Source organism: Lutjanus erythropterus, chromosome 11 (assembly GCF_056507025.1).
Source record: "Lutjanus erythropterus isolate fLutEry1 chromosome 11, fLutEry1.hap2, whole genome shotgun sequence".
In the NCBI taxonomy this organism is placed as follows: Eukaryota; Metazoa; Chordata; class Actinopteri; order Lutjaniformes; family Lutjanidae; genus Lutjanus; species Lutjanus erythropterus.
The window spans coordinates 15,145,887-15,162,272 of record NC_139327.1 but is presented as its reverse complement, the minus strand read 5'-3'; the positions used below and the strand labels follow the sequence as shown (position 1 = coordinate 15,162,272).

Here is a 16,386-nt window from a genome sequence, read left to right as displayed (position 1 = left end):
AGACAGTCATGACACATGTAGGATGTATTTCAAGAATAAAAAAATAAGAAACAATAGAAACTTTCCTGTTTTAAACAACCTTTGTGGCCATTTGAGTGTAGATATCTGAGTTTAGAAGCTGCACTTAAATGCACCATGACATCTCTGTTCTTGTGTGTGTATCAAACTCCGACACAGACATAAACAGCACGCTTGCACTGTAAAGGACACCAAAATGCAGTAGAGACTCTAGTTATGTATTGCGTTTTGGTGCAAACATTTACCAGCATTGTGGCAGACCCCGCCACTTCATAATTGGATCTGTTTTTCTGATTGGCCTTCACAGAACACCAACCAAATGGTTAGTTCACTGATAGTTGCTGGTGTCTTTTCTATGGTACTAAAGCAATGTCAATTTTTGTATTTGTGACTGGAGTGAACTGTGCTGTAGGGAATGCAACAGAGTTCTTAAAGTCAGACTCCAGCTGGATGTAAAACATCTTTCATTGGCTTTGATTTCAACATTGTGATGAACAATGTTACAGAAAATACTTATTTGCCTGAGGGCCTTTACTGTGTAAAGGAGCAACAGGAAGTGTTGAGTTTGCTTTAACACCATGTTAATATAGAGTGCTACAAGGATGTTGTATTGTTCTAGACCAACCTGGAAATTAGCATCGTTCTAGTTCCCTCATCAGAAAGTCAATGGGATTTTTCCACTGGGGGTTTGATTACTGCAGAAAAAAATATCTTTTCTAAGTTTTTGATATTTACACATTTTGTTCAACAAGATAATCTTCACCAATGAACACCACTTTATTATTTTTTTAAGCATAAATAAATTACATGCAATAATGTCGGTGACAACATCTGTAGCCTCTTTGAGCTATTTGTTCGCAACTGCCTTTTTTAAGAAATGCAAAAGCTTAAAAATTCATGCGTGGGGTATTTACTAACATTATTTATGTTGTAGAACAAAACAATGAAAAAGTGAAAATGTCTTTCTATCTAATCAAAAGCCCATGTAAAAAACACTGACCTCGAAACATGACAACTGGTAGTGCTAACATGCTAACTCATTTCCAGGTTTTAGGACTCATTCCTGCTCTGTAGGAAAAGGCTTGTTATTTTTATTCTCATGTTCGCTTGCTATCAACAGAGCTTTGTCCTATATATTAGACCATCATGTCCTTGACCACCAACCTTCCAGGAGCTACCTTTGCTTCAGAAGCCTCACAGCTCTATAAAGCACACGTCAACACCTGTCCATCTCCTGGCAGCAGACAGTTGCTAAACCCTGGGAGGCTAACTGGAGTTTCAGGCCAATGCCCTGGTGTGACCTCTGGTGCATTTATCATATGCTTGGTTGGCTCTGCCCCAGTTTATAGGGGCATGCAGCCCTCAGGAGCAGTCACCATCATACCAATTGCACAGGTCAGCAGCTCCCTTCTCTTATATGCCACTTGCTGAGAGGACAGCTGCTCCCTGTACCTTTAAATTCCTCTCCTACAGGGAGAAGGGGGTCAAAAGGTCAGCAGTCTTTTCACTTTTACTTAAGCTGCATTGAGCAACATGCATCTTCTATAGGTGTAACCCTAACCAACGCAAGATCTGTCAGCCTGCGCTCAGTGTTGTGCAAGTTCCCACTTCACAAGCACTTGCTCAAACTTCAGTTCACAGAGATTAAAATGAACTACTTCAAGCTCACAATATTGAATTTTGAATATTGAGTTCACAGTCCCAGAAAAATAATAAAACTGTTTGGATGCTTCAACTCAATGGATCATTTCAAATGCGTTGCCAACGTGGCTGACATTCAGATTTGTTTTTTCAGACCCATCGGGCACAATTTGCGCAAAAATGTGATTTTTTTTTCCACTGGGAATTGCACTGGTTTGTTCATTAAACTCCTTCAAATATTCACATGAACTGGTCACAGCAGCACTGGCAGCTGTGTCTGAATTGCCAGTTGCACTAGATGTATTGAGTGTCATAAAACACAGTGCATGATGATTAGGGGTTTTGTGATTTTAATTACAGTCACAACTTGATCGGATTCGATTTTCACAAGTGTTTCTTTTTAGTAGTTTCTTGTTGGAAGCAAATATTTAACTTGCTGCATATACCTTTGAATCATACATAAATATACAATATGCAATTCAGCCTATAAGTAACTTGAATCGGGACGACTCAACAAGGACAGACATGTGAGCTGTTATGACAGCCAAACTCGTCATCCTCTGCGTACAGTATGGGACGTTCTTGTTGCCAACCAGGCCACCCTGCAGGTTTTCATATTCAGCGACACAAGAAGCTGTGGAACCCAGACCCACCTGCTGAGCCGAGTCCTGTTTACATCCCCACAGAAAGAGAAATGCACTCCAAACTGATTTAAAGTGTTGGGAATGTCATTTTCTGTCACTTAGATATGATGGAGCGCGCTGTTGTGTCTCAGGCGTGGTCGGTCGCTCAGAGGAGTTGGAGATGCAGAGGGACGGAGGCTACCCGAGTGCTATCCCACGCGTCATATCTGCCGGGGAAACAGATCTGACACAGATGAAGTGTGTGACAAGAAAAGGATATGGCAACAAGACAAGAAAAACAGATGGAAAAACCAATTCACCAACTACAACAAACCTACACACAACACTGTTCAAATGTGTTATGAGAGAAAGCAAGATGCAATGTTTTTTTTTTTTTTTTTTTAGAAACAGCCTGGAGAGTTTATCTCTTTAGTGTTAAGGTAACCCAAAATTATCCGCCCCTCTGTCCTCATTGCACCCTTTGCTACACTTACCGCTGCCCTCTCCCCTCCTTAATCATCCTTTCCCTCCATTCTTTTACCACTTAAGAGGCTGACTCACTGGACCTGAATTGCTGTTTGTCTGTCATGACATCTGGAGTAGCTGGATGACTGAGTGTTATGTCTTTCTCTCACTCAGTCTGCGTCTCTCCCCTGATGGGACCCCACTAACATCTTCATCCCTGGTTTTTCAGTGTAGCATAATGACCTCCTAGTAGCAGCCCTAATGGAGCCATAATGGTCATTTATGCCAGGGGAGGCTCTGAGGGCACGGCTGTGGAGGCAGCGAGTCGCACAGGAAGACGGGAGAGCGGAGAGGAGCTCCTGACTGAGCCCCTCCACCTCCGCCTCTTTCCTCCATGCACAGCTCCTGAATCTCAGTCTTTGTATAAATACAGCTCGTGTGTGTGTGTGTGTGTGTGTGTGTGTGTGTGTGTGTGTGTGTGTGTGTGTGCGCACATTCACCTATACACTAATGTATGTTTAATGAGAAGAACTGATACAATTGTGGTTAACAATAGAAAGTACAATATTAATGCATGACATGTGGATACCTGCTTTGACAGTCTTAGAAATAAAGATCAAACTAGAACAATAAGGGTTCTTTGGGTTGTCCCCACAGAAAAAATCCTTTTGGTATCTAGTAGAACCTTTTATAAAAGTTCCACTTGGAGTTCCACCTAGAACCAAACATAAAGGGTTATACCTAGAGCCATTTGTGAGAAGTCTCACCCAGAACCCTCTGTAAGAGGTTTTATAGCCTCTTTGGTGTAATTCTACCCTTCTTCTGTGTAATGTTTCTACCCAGAACCCTATCTAGGGGTTCTATCCAGAACCTTTCCACCCTCTAAGGGTGCTAATGAGAATCCGCCCAGGGGGTTCTACCAAAAACCTTTTTATAAATCAGTGGGTATATTTAGAACCCACCCTGGAGGTTCTACCCTTTTATATTCCAAGGGTGTTATCAAGAACACGCTCAGGGGGTTCTACAAAAACTTTTCTAATGTTAATAAGGTTTTATCTAGAATTTACCCAGGGTTATATTATGGTACAAAGAACCCTTAACGAAAGAGTTCTCAACAATCCTTGAAAAAAAACAGTCTTCCAAAAAGGGTTCTTTGGATGAAAAAGGGAACCTTAGTCTTACAAAGAACCCTTTAGAAACCCTTTCATCAACAAAGGATTCTTCAGAAGCAAATGGTTCTAGGTAAAACCTCAGTCCTTCAGCAAGAACCATTTTGGAACTCCTTTTTCTAAGAGTATAAAGTGAACTCCAACAGCTTCTTCAGATGCACAATGCATATATGCATACTACATTTTCCTTTTTTAATTACATCTTCCCTCATACAGATAAGCTTCCTATTCATGCATACATCATACAAACAATAGAGTAACCACCCTTTTGTATTTCCTCTTGTATATTTGCTGCCACCACTGGCAGAAACACTGTACATAAACTACAGTGCGGTCATAAGCTTAACTTGCACTTATTACTGAAAAGTATTTTCGTTTGTACCCATTTGCATTTTAATAAGCACAGTAAACACCAAGACCTTACTCTGCATACAGTCTTAGCCTGGGGTAATCTTAAAAAAAACTCCCAACAGTTCGATGTACTGTAAGGCTGTGATCAAATAAGATACTTCTTTGAATGAGGCTTTCGATGCCTTAATCACGTAAGGTCCTCCAAACGAGACACCTCATGTTTTAAATGCGGCACATCTCGGGATGTTCCCCTGGGCGCTGCAAGTTGAATAATACAATAGCACATTTATCAGCTAGCTAATGCTAATTAGACTGTTGCATAGAAACGAGGATAATGTACAGTAATGTTCCTTATGCCTTGTCAGCTCCTGCTTTCTGTGTTTCTAGCACTACTCACAGCTGCTTTTTGCTTTTAAGTAGGTATAAAATAGCATCCTATCTAAGCCATTAGGTAGCTAGCTATTAAAACGTAAAGAAGAAATATGGGTGAGTTTATCCAGTTTACAGCAGATCTTAAAATTTTAAAATGTTTTCTATGAGTCAAATCCTGGTTAAAACTTGGTCAGAACTGTAATAATGACACAAACTAGGAAGGCTGGTTTTGTGTGTGCTGTCGAGGATGGTTGGTATTCCTGCTCTTGATTACTATATTGACTGATTTTAAGATTTTATACTGGACATGTAATTTTAATATTTACTTGGACTATGAATGCCCATCAAGAGACTGGTGCTGGAAATGAGCTTTGCAATTATGTAATACTATAACACAATTATGAGGATTGAGGAGTGTACTGTAAAACATTATGAACGCTTAAGTTATAATACATCATGTCCACCAGTTACAATGCTTAATGAACCTTAATCAATCATGCAATCCATGATTATAAACATTTATAAAGGAATACTGTCTTATAAGCATCATAAAATAGCTGATTACCTTATATAATGTTGTCACTTTACTTCAAGCTCACAAAGTCATGATATAACGTTTTATTACTATTTAGGAGATAATATTCTTTTTCAGAAACGTTTGTATTTATACTTTTATATTTAATATATAGTCTGTTATAACACATTAGAGCAGTTTTCTGTGTGTCTCTATGACAGGCTAAAGTTATGGTAGTTATAATGTGCTTTGTAAACCAGGACTTGGGTCTTTCTTTTAAACACTGTTGTCACTTTGGCATGGAGCTATAAAGCATTATGAATGCTGAACTTATTACTAATACATCATGTCCACCACTTAAAATACTTTATAAACTTTGCTATAAGTGCAATGCATGTAATGCATGATTATATACACTTACAAAGAGTTTTATAAAGCCTTATCAATGCATTACAATATCTTACAAATGTGTTTATACTGTGTTATAGACATGACCTTTACAGAGGGTGTTCCTGAAATACAACTGTCTGTTTGATCTACGTTTTTAATCTCTACTCAAATGGAATGAGAAAATAACATATATGGCATGAATTCTTGGAGAGGGTAAAATGAACGGAGCTCCTCTGTAGGTGGTCAGAGCTGCAGCTAAGCACTGCTCCCTCCACTTTAAAATTTAAGAGGGAAATGTACCAGATGCAGTAAAGCAAATGTCAGTCAGCTGAAAAGAGGACAGATACATGTCTTACTTCTACCATCTCAGCATGAGGCAAGGATCCTAATTTCAACAAAACTTTAGAATTTCTCCTCTTTTGAAGCTATCTGAAAATCAGCGCTGTCCAGCCGCTTTTAACTGCAGTATCTGGGGAATGGTGCGCTCTTTAATGTCTGACAGACTCAAAGTGAGGTCCTCTTGTTCCCCATTTTAATTCAAAGATACTTTCAATTTTAGTTTGCTCTTTGTAGCCTGATAAATGTTAGCTCTGAAGTCTGATAATTTAAGTCAAGTTCTGTAATGCTGATGTGTGCTGTATTTTGTACTTTGATTCTTGCCCCAGCTGCCATCCAGGATGAGCAGCAGAGTAGCGTACAAGTGAATGTTACTTTCAAGGTTTCTTTGGGCTAACGCAGACATTTCTCGAAAGCAGTCACAATTCTCAGCATCTGCCTGACGGTGCACAGGTATGTTTCTACCTTTCACAACAAAATATCACTTCATTTACTGTTTAATTTATAGTTAGAGGAACGGAGAGGGAACGTGTGGTTATATGTTTGACTGACAAATAAAACTGTCAACTTAAACATCATATTAACAACAAGCTCCCACTGAGACGCACAATGATCCTACAGCTGTATGTTCATACTACAGGCAGCTGTGTGTGGGTTCAGTAGCAGAAAAATAAACCGAAGCTACATGACTGACATGTCGACTACCCATCTCAGCTCAGTCTAAGTGATACTGATACCTACATTCACAGATATGTACCATCCTGACATTCCTCTAAAGCTGTCTGACAGTGTTATACAGTATACCTGCCAATTTTGTCACCAAACTGGAAGAGCATATGTATTACTGCATCAGCTGATGATAGTAACAGCACAGCAGCTGTTAAACTGCAAACAAAGATATTTCTGATTATTTCGGGTGGGTTTGTATGAGGTACTTATCAATAGTCAATATATTAGCTACAGTAGATGGAGATATTTTAGCTACTTAAAACAAGGTTCACCTGGAACATAAATATCAGTTTAAGTGTACGCTATATTTAAAATATTTTCCCCTGTTAACCTTGCTGTCAGAGGGCCTTTTTTCCTAACAGGAACCAGCCATTTGATAATCTAAATATTGCTCTCTCTCTTGCTCAGGCAGTCTTCTTTGGCAAAAAAAACAGTCATTTTACTTTGCAGAACACAGGAGTTGCAGGTCTACCACTGGCACAGTGTGTTGGTTTGTTTGTCTTAATGTGTGACTTTGGTGAAACTATCCTTTTGAAACACAAGTTCTGCGAGATAAAAATTGCCAGTGGATTTTAGTTGGTTTGAATAGAGTGATATTTAAACTTTTCCTGTCAGAAAAGGTTGTCTGACAGCAAGGTAAAGCAGTGAAAATATTTTAGATATCACATACACTGAAACTAATATTGACTTTTTTTTTAAGTGGGCCCTTTTTTGTGCCTAAAACAGTTTTGCTGCTAACCATGTCCACAGTAGTTCATTACTTCCAGTTTCCTACACCAAGACTCCGGCTGCTTCCCCACACCGGAGGCCTGGTGATAGTCATCTACTGTAGGTAATACACCGACTATTGATAACCTCATTTAAAGCCACTTTATATATTCAGAACTATTCCTTTAACTTTAGTGGTGTGTAGTCTCCTGCCAAATAGAGTTCCTCAAAATTTGCAGTTCACATCGACGTCTATGGATTATCAATAGGCACACTGATTTAGGAAAAACATGTTACTGACTTTTATCCATTTAAATTTTTAATTTTGTGAGTATGAAACTAAATGCAATTCACCTCCATTGTGCACAAATCTCAGAGGCTGTCTGATATCTCAAAATCCAGGCAAATAAAACCTAAATTATCTGCATGTCTGAATAATTTAAAGATGTATAGTAAGTGAAACAATAAATGTGTTTTGATTGCAGTTTGGGTGAACCTGCCCTTTAAGTTGCTTGCTAGTGTAAGATGGGTTTGACATCAGTAAGTTAACCTCAATTATGCAAATATGTCAATCACACTGATGAACACTTCACTTATCAGAGTCCCAAACATATTTTTCATTTTTTTTAACTTGTCCTGTGTGTGTGTGTGTGTGTGTGTGTGTGTGTGTGTGTGTGTGTGTGTGTGTGTGTGTGTGTGTGTGTGTGTGCGTGCGCGCAAAGGATTTTTGGTAAAAGCAAAGATGGTGCTCAGTTCAAAGTAAGGTTACTTCAGGGACTGGAAATACATATGGAGATTCAGCTACAACTCACTTATTTCTTTTGGAAATTACATGATGACGGCAGCAGAGCGACATGAGTCTGAAGGGCCGGTGTGATTTGAAGGTAAAGGTAGTAAGAGCCTCGGCACAAATCAAGGGACCTTCATCTTAAACAGTGAGGATGTTTACATCCACAACATGACAACACTCACATATCACATGTCACATTCGCATGCATGCATTACTGTCCCCTCTGCTTTCATCTGACGCTGAAAATACCAGTGTTTGCAGTCAAAGTCGTGTAGCACAATCTCAGACATTGTTTGTCACTATGGATCAGACAGAGATGACTGTCACATGTCGTTGTGTGTTACTGTTTAACAGTCTCTCGAAGAAGACTAACCACACTAACAAACAAATCAATACAAAGCTGAGGAAAATGTGTTACTAAAACATACTAAACAATCAAGTAATTGCATCCACTGTTACAAAGAAAAGCTCTGATGAATGGAGCAAAACAAAAAGACTTGTTGTTCAGGGGATGTTGCTAATCATTTGTAACGCCTCCTTACCATTTGTGATTCTGAGGTAATGGTAAACATTGTTGTCTTCTTGATTGTCAGTACTCGTGCAGTATGCAGCATCATCTTTGAAATTCAGTTCCAACTTTGGTTCAAGCATAATGCTGAAACGATGCTGCCACGAGGTAAACACTGTGTGATTACAGCAGCGCATTTAAAATACAGCTTGAATTTTTAAACCAAGCAAAAATCAGAGAAGGCGTCTTTAGCAAACACTTCAATCCTCTTTCTGTTATCAGTATGAATGCATTCTGTAATAGCTAAACAAGGGACAAACATATGCTGAAAATATGTGAAAAGATCATTTCTATGCACTGAATCTCTGTGCTAAAAGTGCAACAGATGTAGATAATTAAGACAGATTGTAGATTTAATGATTTCATATTTCAAAGGGGATGTAAATGAATCTTTTAATGTACTACAAGGAGGTTTTAACTGGTTATGAAACAGTCTCAATTTGATACTGATGTCTCTATATGACCAGACCATCAGCGGGAAGATTGGCTATTTCTTCATAGTTGTTCTTAATGCCTGCCATCGGGTTGGATTCTCCTTGAAATCATTTCCTGTGCTGACTGGAGGAGCCTCTGCTCACATTATCCCAGGCAAAGTTACAGTGAGTAGTAAGTTAGCCAGTCAAAGTGAAAAAAAGACAACCTTTTGCTTTAACTTATCATTATGAGGTGGACTAAAAATTGATTGCACAGTGTAAGAGCTATCGAATAATGATGCCATCTGCATTCAAGTTCCCTACATTACTTTTACAATGGAAATCTGTCCACCAGGGAGAATTCTGACTCCATTACAGACGAAATTAATGAGCAAATTTGCGCTATTTCTCGTAATGTTGACTTCTTATGTTACCCCTCCCCCTAACTTTACTCAAACTACATATATTATTATTATGAAATGCTCAACATTAAAAAAGCTTGCAATTGGCTTCTTCAGTAAAAGTATTGCTGATCATTTCTTCAAGGAAACAGGCTCTGACGAAACTGAAAGCGATCCAGTGTTGCGTAAAGGTTTTTGTGCACAATCAATACCACTTGAGAAAAAGTTGAAAAAGTTTTGTTTCCACTTTTAAATGAAGCTGTGGAGGTTTTTCTTTAATTTTATTTTTGACGTTATATTTTATGGTTATGGTGGAAACACTGCTGCTTTCGTCCACAGGAGCTGCAAAATCAACAAAATATGAAAGTTCCTTATAGGCACTCTAAGAACCTTATGATAATTGAACTTGAAGCTAGGGTTTCAAATTGTGTGTATTTTCCCTAACCAATAGTTGAACATGTTAACAATCAATAATTGATTAATCATTAATGGGATACATATTTAAGTTGTATTTAAACAATTCCAGGAGCATATTAGTTATGCAAAACAGGAATTCCTTAAGCACAAACAATTGAAACAAACAAAAAATAAAAAAGTAAGTCTCTCACTCAAATCAGATTCTTTTGTTTGCCTGAAAAACTGTGACTTAATGAATTTCTAATTGGTTATATTCTTAATTGCGATTAATTGATTAATGATTACTCTTGAACATTCCCACTTGCAGCTAATTCTTCAATCCTCAATTTTTTCACAAAATTGCTGCTTACATTTCTATTCTGCTATTATACGTACCCTGAGGCTTTTCTTCATAACAAAAATGGTTTTATTATGTGTTTAATTATGTGCACGCTTGTAGTGTTTTCAACATTTTTGCATTTTTGATGTTGCCAAATCTGCGTTAACATCAGCCGTCTATTTTAGTGGCACATTATGACATCAGCAACTGAATTTCTGCTCCCTGCAGTTAGCAGATGTGTCATGTATCTATGATGCCCACTTAATGGATGTGGCATACATGTGTGCTTGTATACATATCATAGTATGAAGTGTGTGAAAATGTTCACTTTTCAGTATCACTCAGCTAATACATAGTTGGTAACTACTGCTATCAGTGCCAGAGAAACATCTGTTAACAGTAGTTGTTATTCTCCTCCTGGCCCAAAATAATTTTACAGTAATTACTGGTTTAAACACAAATAAATACCACTGTCTGATTTTGCCCTCTGGGGAAAAGCTCTGATATGTGAACACTTGCGTGGACACGTTTTTGACAGATAGAGGATGATGTGATTTACATCAGTAATATGTGAAGGTCTCTAAGTGCATTAAATAGTAATGACGTCTGTGCTATGATGGAATAATTTCGTAAGCAAGTCACGGCAGACAAATACAGACACAAAGAAACATACTGCATGTGATCAATATCAAACACACTTTGTGATCAATGTTGGAATTAATTGGGAGTGTCACAGGAACCAGGGTGCTATGTTGTCAGATACTGTTTAACAGCCGCTGAGCTGGTGAATGACAGACTAACCGGCTTTTTTTAAACTCAGGTTGTGTATATCTCACTTCACTTTCAGGTTGTTTTTTCTACAGTTACACTCTGTTTCAGCTGCAGGGGTGTCAGCTTTAGTTTCTCTTTTTCTCTGTATGTCTTATTGAGTTTTCTTACTTAATTCAGTGTTTCATCACTGATCAATGTTTTATCACTGTTTTATCTTGACAATTGGACAATTGCCTAACCACTTTTTTCCTGTTAACAGTGGACCCCTGAGGTTTCCCGGGTGTAAAAAAGCCTTGAAATGCTGCCCACAATTTACGCCTCTTGGATCCAGCCTGCCTGGCCCCAGCTCCATTTATTTATAGGAGTGTTCCAGCGAGGTGGTGTACAGTGAGAAAAAAAGCTCTTGATCTTAAATTGAGGATGCTTTCCACATCTTAGTAAGGAAGGACACTAGTCAATATTTGGCCTGAGGTTATTTAATTTGGACAAGGAGTTTGATTCATACATTAAAAATTCCAATTACCCTGTCAAGAGTTGAGCGAGCCCAGAGGAGGCTGTTTTAATCATACAGCTTTATCAAACTCTTTAAATTGAGTTTAACATGGACAGGATCATACATTCTGCCTCGGGGAAGGTGATATCCCTTAATTTGTCCTAAACAGTAAACATTTTAAAAATCCATGTTTAACTAGAATTACTTACACAGTATAAATACTGATTGCCGCTTTGCCTTTCAACCTCTTCTCTCTTCTCTTTTTGTTACATCCAAGTTCAGAAACTTTTTTTTAGGATGCTTTCACAGCATATGAGGGGTGGATAAATACTCATTTTGTCTCATGTCTAAACATCATTTTAGATGTATGTGCCTGTGCACAAAACAATTTTACATCGCTGGTCTCCTCAATCTCACTTACAGGATTCCTACATCTTCTCCAAACTCAAATACTGTCACTACACAGTTTGTCGCTGCATCTACAAATGTAAGCTGAGACTGAAGCAAAGTGAAATTCATATAGCAACAACATCCAGAGACGCTGCAGGCTTCTCTGGAGCCTGAGCTTATCTGAGATGGATTAACACAAAGTGGAAAAGTGTGTGAGTCCACATTTCAGATTGTTTTAGGAAATCATGGACTTTGTAACCTTCCATCTAAAGAGGAAAAGGACTTTCCAGAGCGTTACCAGTGGTAACTTCAAAAATCAGCATCTGTGATGGTATGGGCGTGTATCAGTGCCAGGGGCATGGCTAACTGTCATATCTATGAAGGAACCATCGATGCTAAAAGGTACATATGCTGCCATCCGGACAGCGTCTTTTTTTAGCAACATCCCTGCTTATTTCAGCAAGACAATGCCAAGGCACATTCTGCACGTGGTTCAACACTGTGGCTTCTTATTAAAAGAGTCTGGGTACTGGACTGGCCTGCTTGCAGTCCAGACCTGAAACCTTGAAAATGTGTGGTGCATTATGAAGCATAAAGTACCTGTACAACAACAGAGACCCCGCACTGTTGAGCACCTGAAGTCGTATATCAAGTGAGAATGAGACAGAATTTCACTTTCAAAACTTCAACTATTAGTGTCCTCAGTTCCCAAACACTTACTGAGTGTTGTTAAAAGAAAAGGTGATGTAACACAGTGGTAAACATGCTGCTGTCCCAACTATGTCGAAACGTGTTGCAGACATCAAATTCAGAATGAGTGTATACTCCCAAAAAGCAAAAAAGTTTATAATTTTTAAAAAATAAACATGTATGTAACTGGTTAAAGGTTGAAAAGTTTTTTGCAAATTGTTGGACCTCATTCAAGAACATTTTTATCTTACTTTTTTCATACAATGGACTCACATGAACACACCATGTCACATTCAGCAAACACTCGTAACTTCAGATAAATGTGTAAATGATCGGCCTGTGTGTATATGAGTGCACATGCATGAGACCTGAACATTAGCATAATTAACGCCTCAATAATACCATACAAGGCTACGCGTCTTGCCCCACATGTCAGGAAGTGTTTATTCATGAGAACAGCATCAAAGAGAGACACTTTCAGAGATCCATGAAGGAAAGCTAATCATTTTAACAGCGTCAGCAGTGAAATTAAGACAACCTAAAGCAAAGAACGGGAAAAAAACGAGGGCTGTTAATGCTGTGTTACCTGAGGGTCAGACTGTCACTGATATAAAGAAGAAATGGTTCGATATGAAAATAGCTTCAAAGAAAAAAAAAAAAAACACCCGCCACAGCAAGTTGATGATGACTGCAGCGGGAGGAGGGGATGAAGGGGAAGTTTCCATCATGGAGACAGACAACATAATAAGTAAAGATGTTCTCCTGGACAGAGACTTCTTAACTTACATGTGAAGATACACAGCCAACACAACTGACAGTAGGTAATATTACATCATTAACTTAATGAGGACAGGCTTTATATGTAAATTCACAATATATTATAATTCAAACTGCACTCAAACAGGATTATGTTGATATAATTAGGAAGTGTAATCTATTTTTCAAACTCAAAATGTCTTAAAACTAATGAATTATGCAGTTATTAGTGAAAACTCGTCTTAAGATACCAGCAGACTGACTGCACATGACTCCTACAACAGGTCTGGACCACTTCTTAATTATGTTCGTATTGAAAGGAAATTCAAAACACGAGAAACTTGGTGAATGAAACAAGTCTCCTAAATCCCTCATATACAATACTTAAGAACTCATCTGTCTGTACGAGTGGTTCCTACATGAGGTCCACTGCATTCTGTTGACATGTTTTACACAATGTCCCAACTCTTTTGGAATTGAGGTTGTACTCAAAAATTATTATTTCAGTTCTTCAAAACATCGAATCGGATGTTTTTGTGCTAGAAACAATCAAAACTGTTTCATGATGGAGTTCTACAGAGGGATGGGAAATTAAAGGAAAGAAAAGTTAAAACAGTTTCATCTTTCAATATTTATCACTTGTCTGTAAGTAGACTTGGCATCTTATAAAATCTGGCTATGTATCACTCAAACAATCACAAGACAAATAACTTCAATTTAAAGGAAATCTTTGTTTTCAAGTCAACGATCATTGAAACGGCAACCTCGTCGTCTGTTAGCCTGCCACTCACTGTTCCATCAGAGGGTTGACATGGAAAAGATGACATATCACACTAAGCGTCACACACACACAGAGTTGTCTTCATTCTGTGCGAAAGGCAAAAGCAATGAGGTTTCCCGGGATTTATTTCATTTCTTTATCTAGCAAGCAAATTATTCAGTCAGATAGCCTTGTATTATGAAAGTCATGTAGTTACAATTTCAAGCAGTTTTAAGAACTGTATCCAAAATTGAAGCACTTTTCAAAGCTTGAAAACATAATTTTAACATTACTTAACTAACATTTATGGATTTTCAAGGATTTCTAGCACCTGTAAAAACCCTGCATTCATGAAAGAAAAGGTCATTATACTCCAAAATTCTACCAAAATTCATTGAACAGATGAAAACGGCTGAATTCCCACATTTGTATGCTCGTCATGGTCAGCCACATTGATGAGTAAGTGCTATTTCCTTTCTTCTGTCAAATAATGTTGTGGTCAAGTATAAATCTAGCATATGTCTGATCTGCAGGTGGTCACAGCTGGACCTCCTGTCTTACCATTCCTGAATCTATTTCACAAAGATATTACAGAGATCTGAGCTGCTGTCAGATATTTCCCATTCCGTCTTATCAGTGGAAGGAATGATGTCTGGCACGGCAAACAAAGTGTGTGTAAAGTCCCTAAATAAAGCATGAAATTGACGGTATGCCTGTCTAAGTGAGGCACCGCGGAGCCATGGGCTCTCTCGCGGCAGACAGGTACAGCTGCTCACCTCCAGACTGCACGCCTTCCCATTTGGACTCCCATTAAAGTGGCCGGTGCTCCGAGTCAACACTTTTAATGCAGAAAATGACTTCATTCATTTTCCATTATAAGAACCACATTTTTAAAATCAGCCTACACAAAGCGCTGCTTATTTTTCTGCTTCTCTACAGAGGAATTTGCATACATTGGGCCGCAGAAGACGAAGAACTTCCCCCATTTTAGACATTTGGTCATGGTAGTGTTCGAGTACGGGATAAAAAGGAGTAAGCAATTTACTTCACTATACGTCAGCTTTCAAAAGCTACTTAAGAAATCCAGACACGTAACATACTTATAACCCTGAAGATTATTTGGTGACTGACTTGTATATTGATGAGGCTTTGTGTATGCGCACGCAAGTGTGCGTGAGTGTGTGTGTGTGTGTTTGTGCATGTACGTCTGGAGAGTGCATGACAGAAATCAGATGCAACACTGATATTTGAACAAAGCCTTTAACTCACCAGGGAACTGGTAGCTGTAGCTGGGTGCGAATCCAGTGTATCCGCGGCCATACGTTGCCACAATATTAGGGTAACCTGGGAAAGAGATGAAAAAGAGATGAGAACACGTGCACACACAACACTGGAACATGCATTCTTAGAAATGAGGGTTCTTCTTGAAGGACTGAGTTTCTAACATGAACCATTTTCTTCTGAAGAACCTTTTTTGAAGGTTTCATCAAGGGTTCTTTGTAAGACTACTGGTTCCATTAAAAACCCCTTTCATCCAAAGAACCCTGTTTGAAAGAAAGATTTCTTCAAGGACTATATCTAGGTTCTAGATAAAATCCATGGAATATACCCCAATATACAATCCATAACATATAGAAGAGTTCTTGGTAGAACCCCCTGGATGGTACAAGACAAAACCCTTCAAATAAAAAGGGTTTTCTGTAAAACCCCAAGTATGGGTTCTAGATACAATGCTTGGCATATAAAAGGGTTCTTGGTAGAACCCCCTGGATTGGGTCAAGATAAAATCCTTGGCATATAAAAGGGTTTTTTTGTAGAACCCTAAGTATGGGTTCTAGATAAAACCATTGGAATATAAAAAGGTTCTTTGCAAAATCGCCTGGGTAGGTGCTTGTAAGAATCCTCAGAAAGTGAAAAGGATAGAACCCTCCGTGAGGGTTCTGCCAGGAACTCTTATATCATAGGAGGATTCTCTGTATAGGGCTTTTCTACCAACACAGAACCAGCAGTCCTCTTGTTAAGCACCACATTTGGAACCAGCTGGAGCACTTCCACCAAACATAAATTGCTTTGGAAGCCAAAAAAGTTGTTTCTCAGCTGGAACCAAAAATTAGCAGGTTTCCCTTGGGAACCAAACTGGGTTTGTCATATTCTAGAGGTCATTGTGCATTGCATTCTCTGTCGTTGACATCCTTGTGTTCCCAGAATCTTGAACAGAACCAGTCCAAGAAACAGAACTCATTTGGTGGAAAAGGAGGGGATTCTGGGTGAAACCTTTCACAGATTATAATCTTTTGTGTTG

At 38.6% G+C, this 16,386-nt stretch overlaps 1 protein-coding gene across 11 annotated transcripts in view; it reads right to left on the bottom strand.

Annotated features, from left to right (window-relative positions):
• Positions 1-16,386, bottom strand: part of LOC146318764 (RNA-binding protein Musashi homolog 2) — a 351,568-nt gene that overhangs the window by 52,423 nt on the left and 282,759 nt on the right. For all 11 annotated transcript variants that reach the window (XM_084730906.1, XM_084730905.1, XM_084730904.1 and 8 more), the window contains one exon: positions 15,354-15,428. In XM_084730906.1, the coding sequence (XP_084587032.1) occupies positions 15,354-15,428 (75 nt within the window). The remainder of the gene's footprint in view (positions 1-15,353; positions 15,429-16,386) is intronic.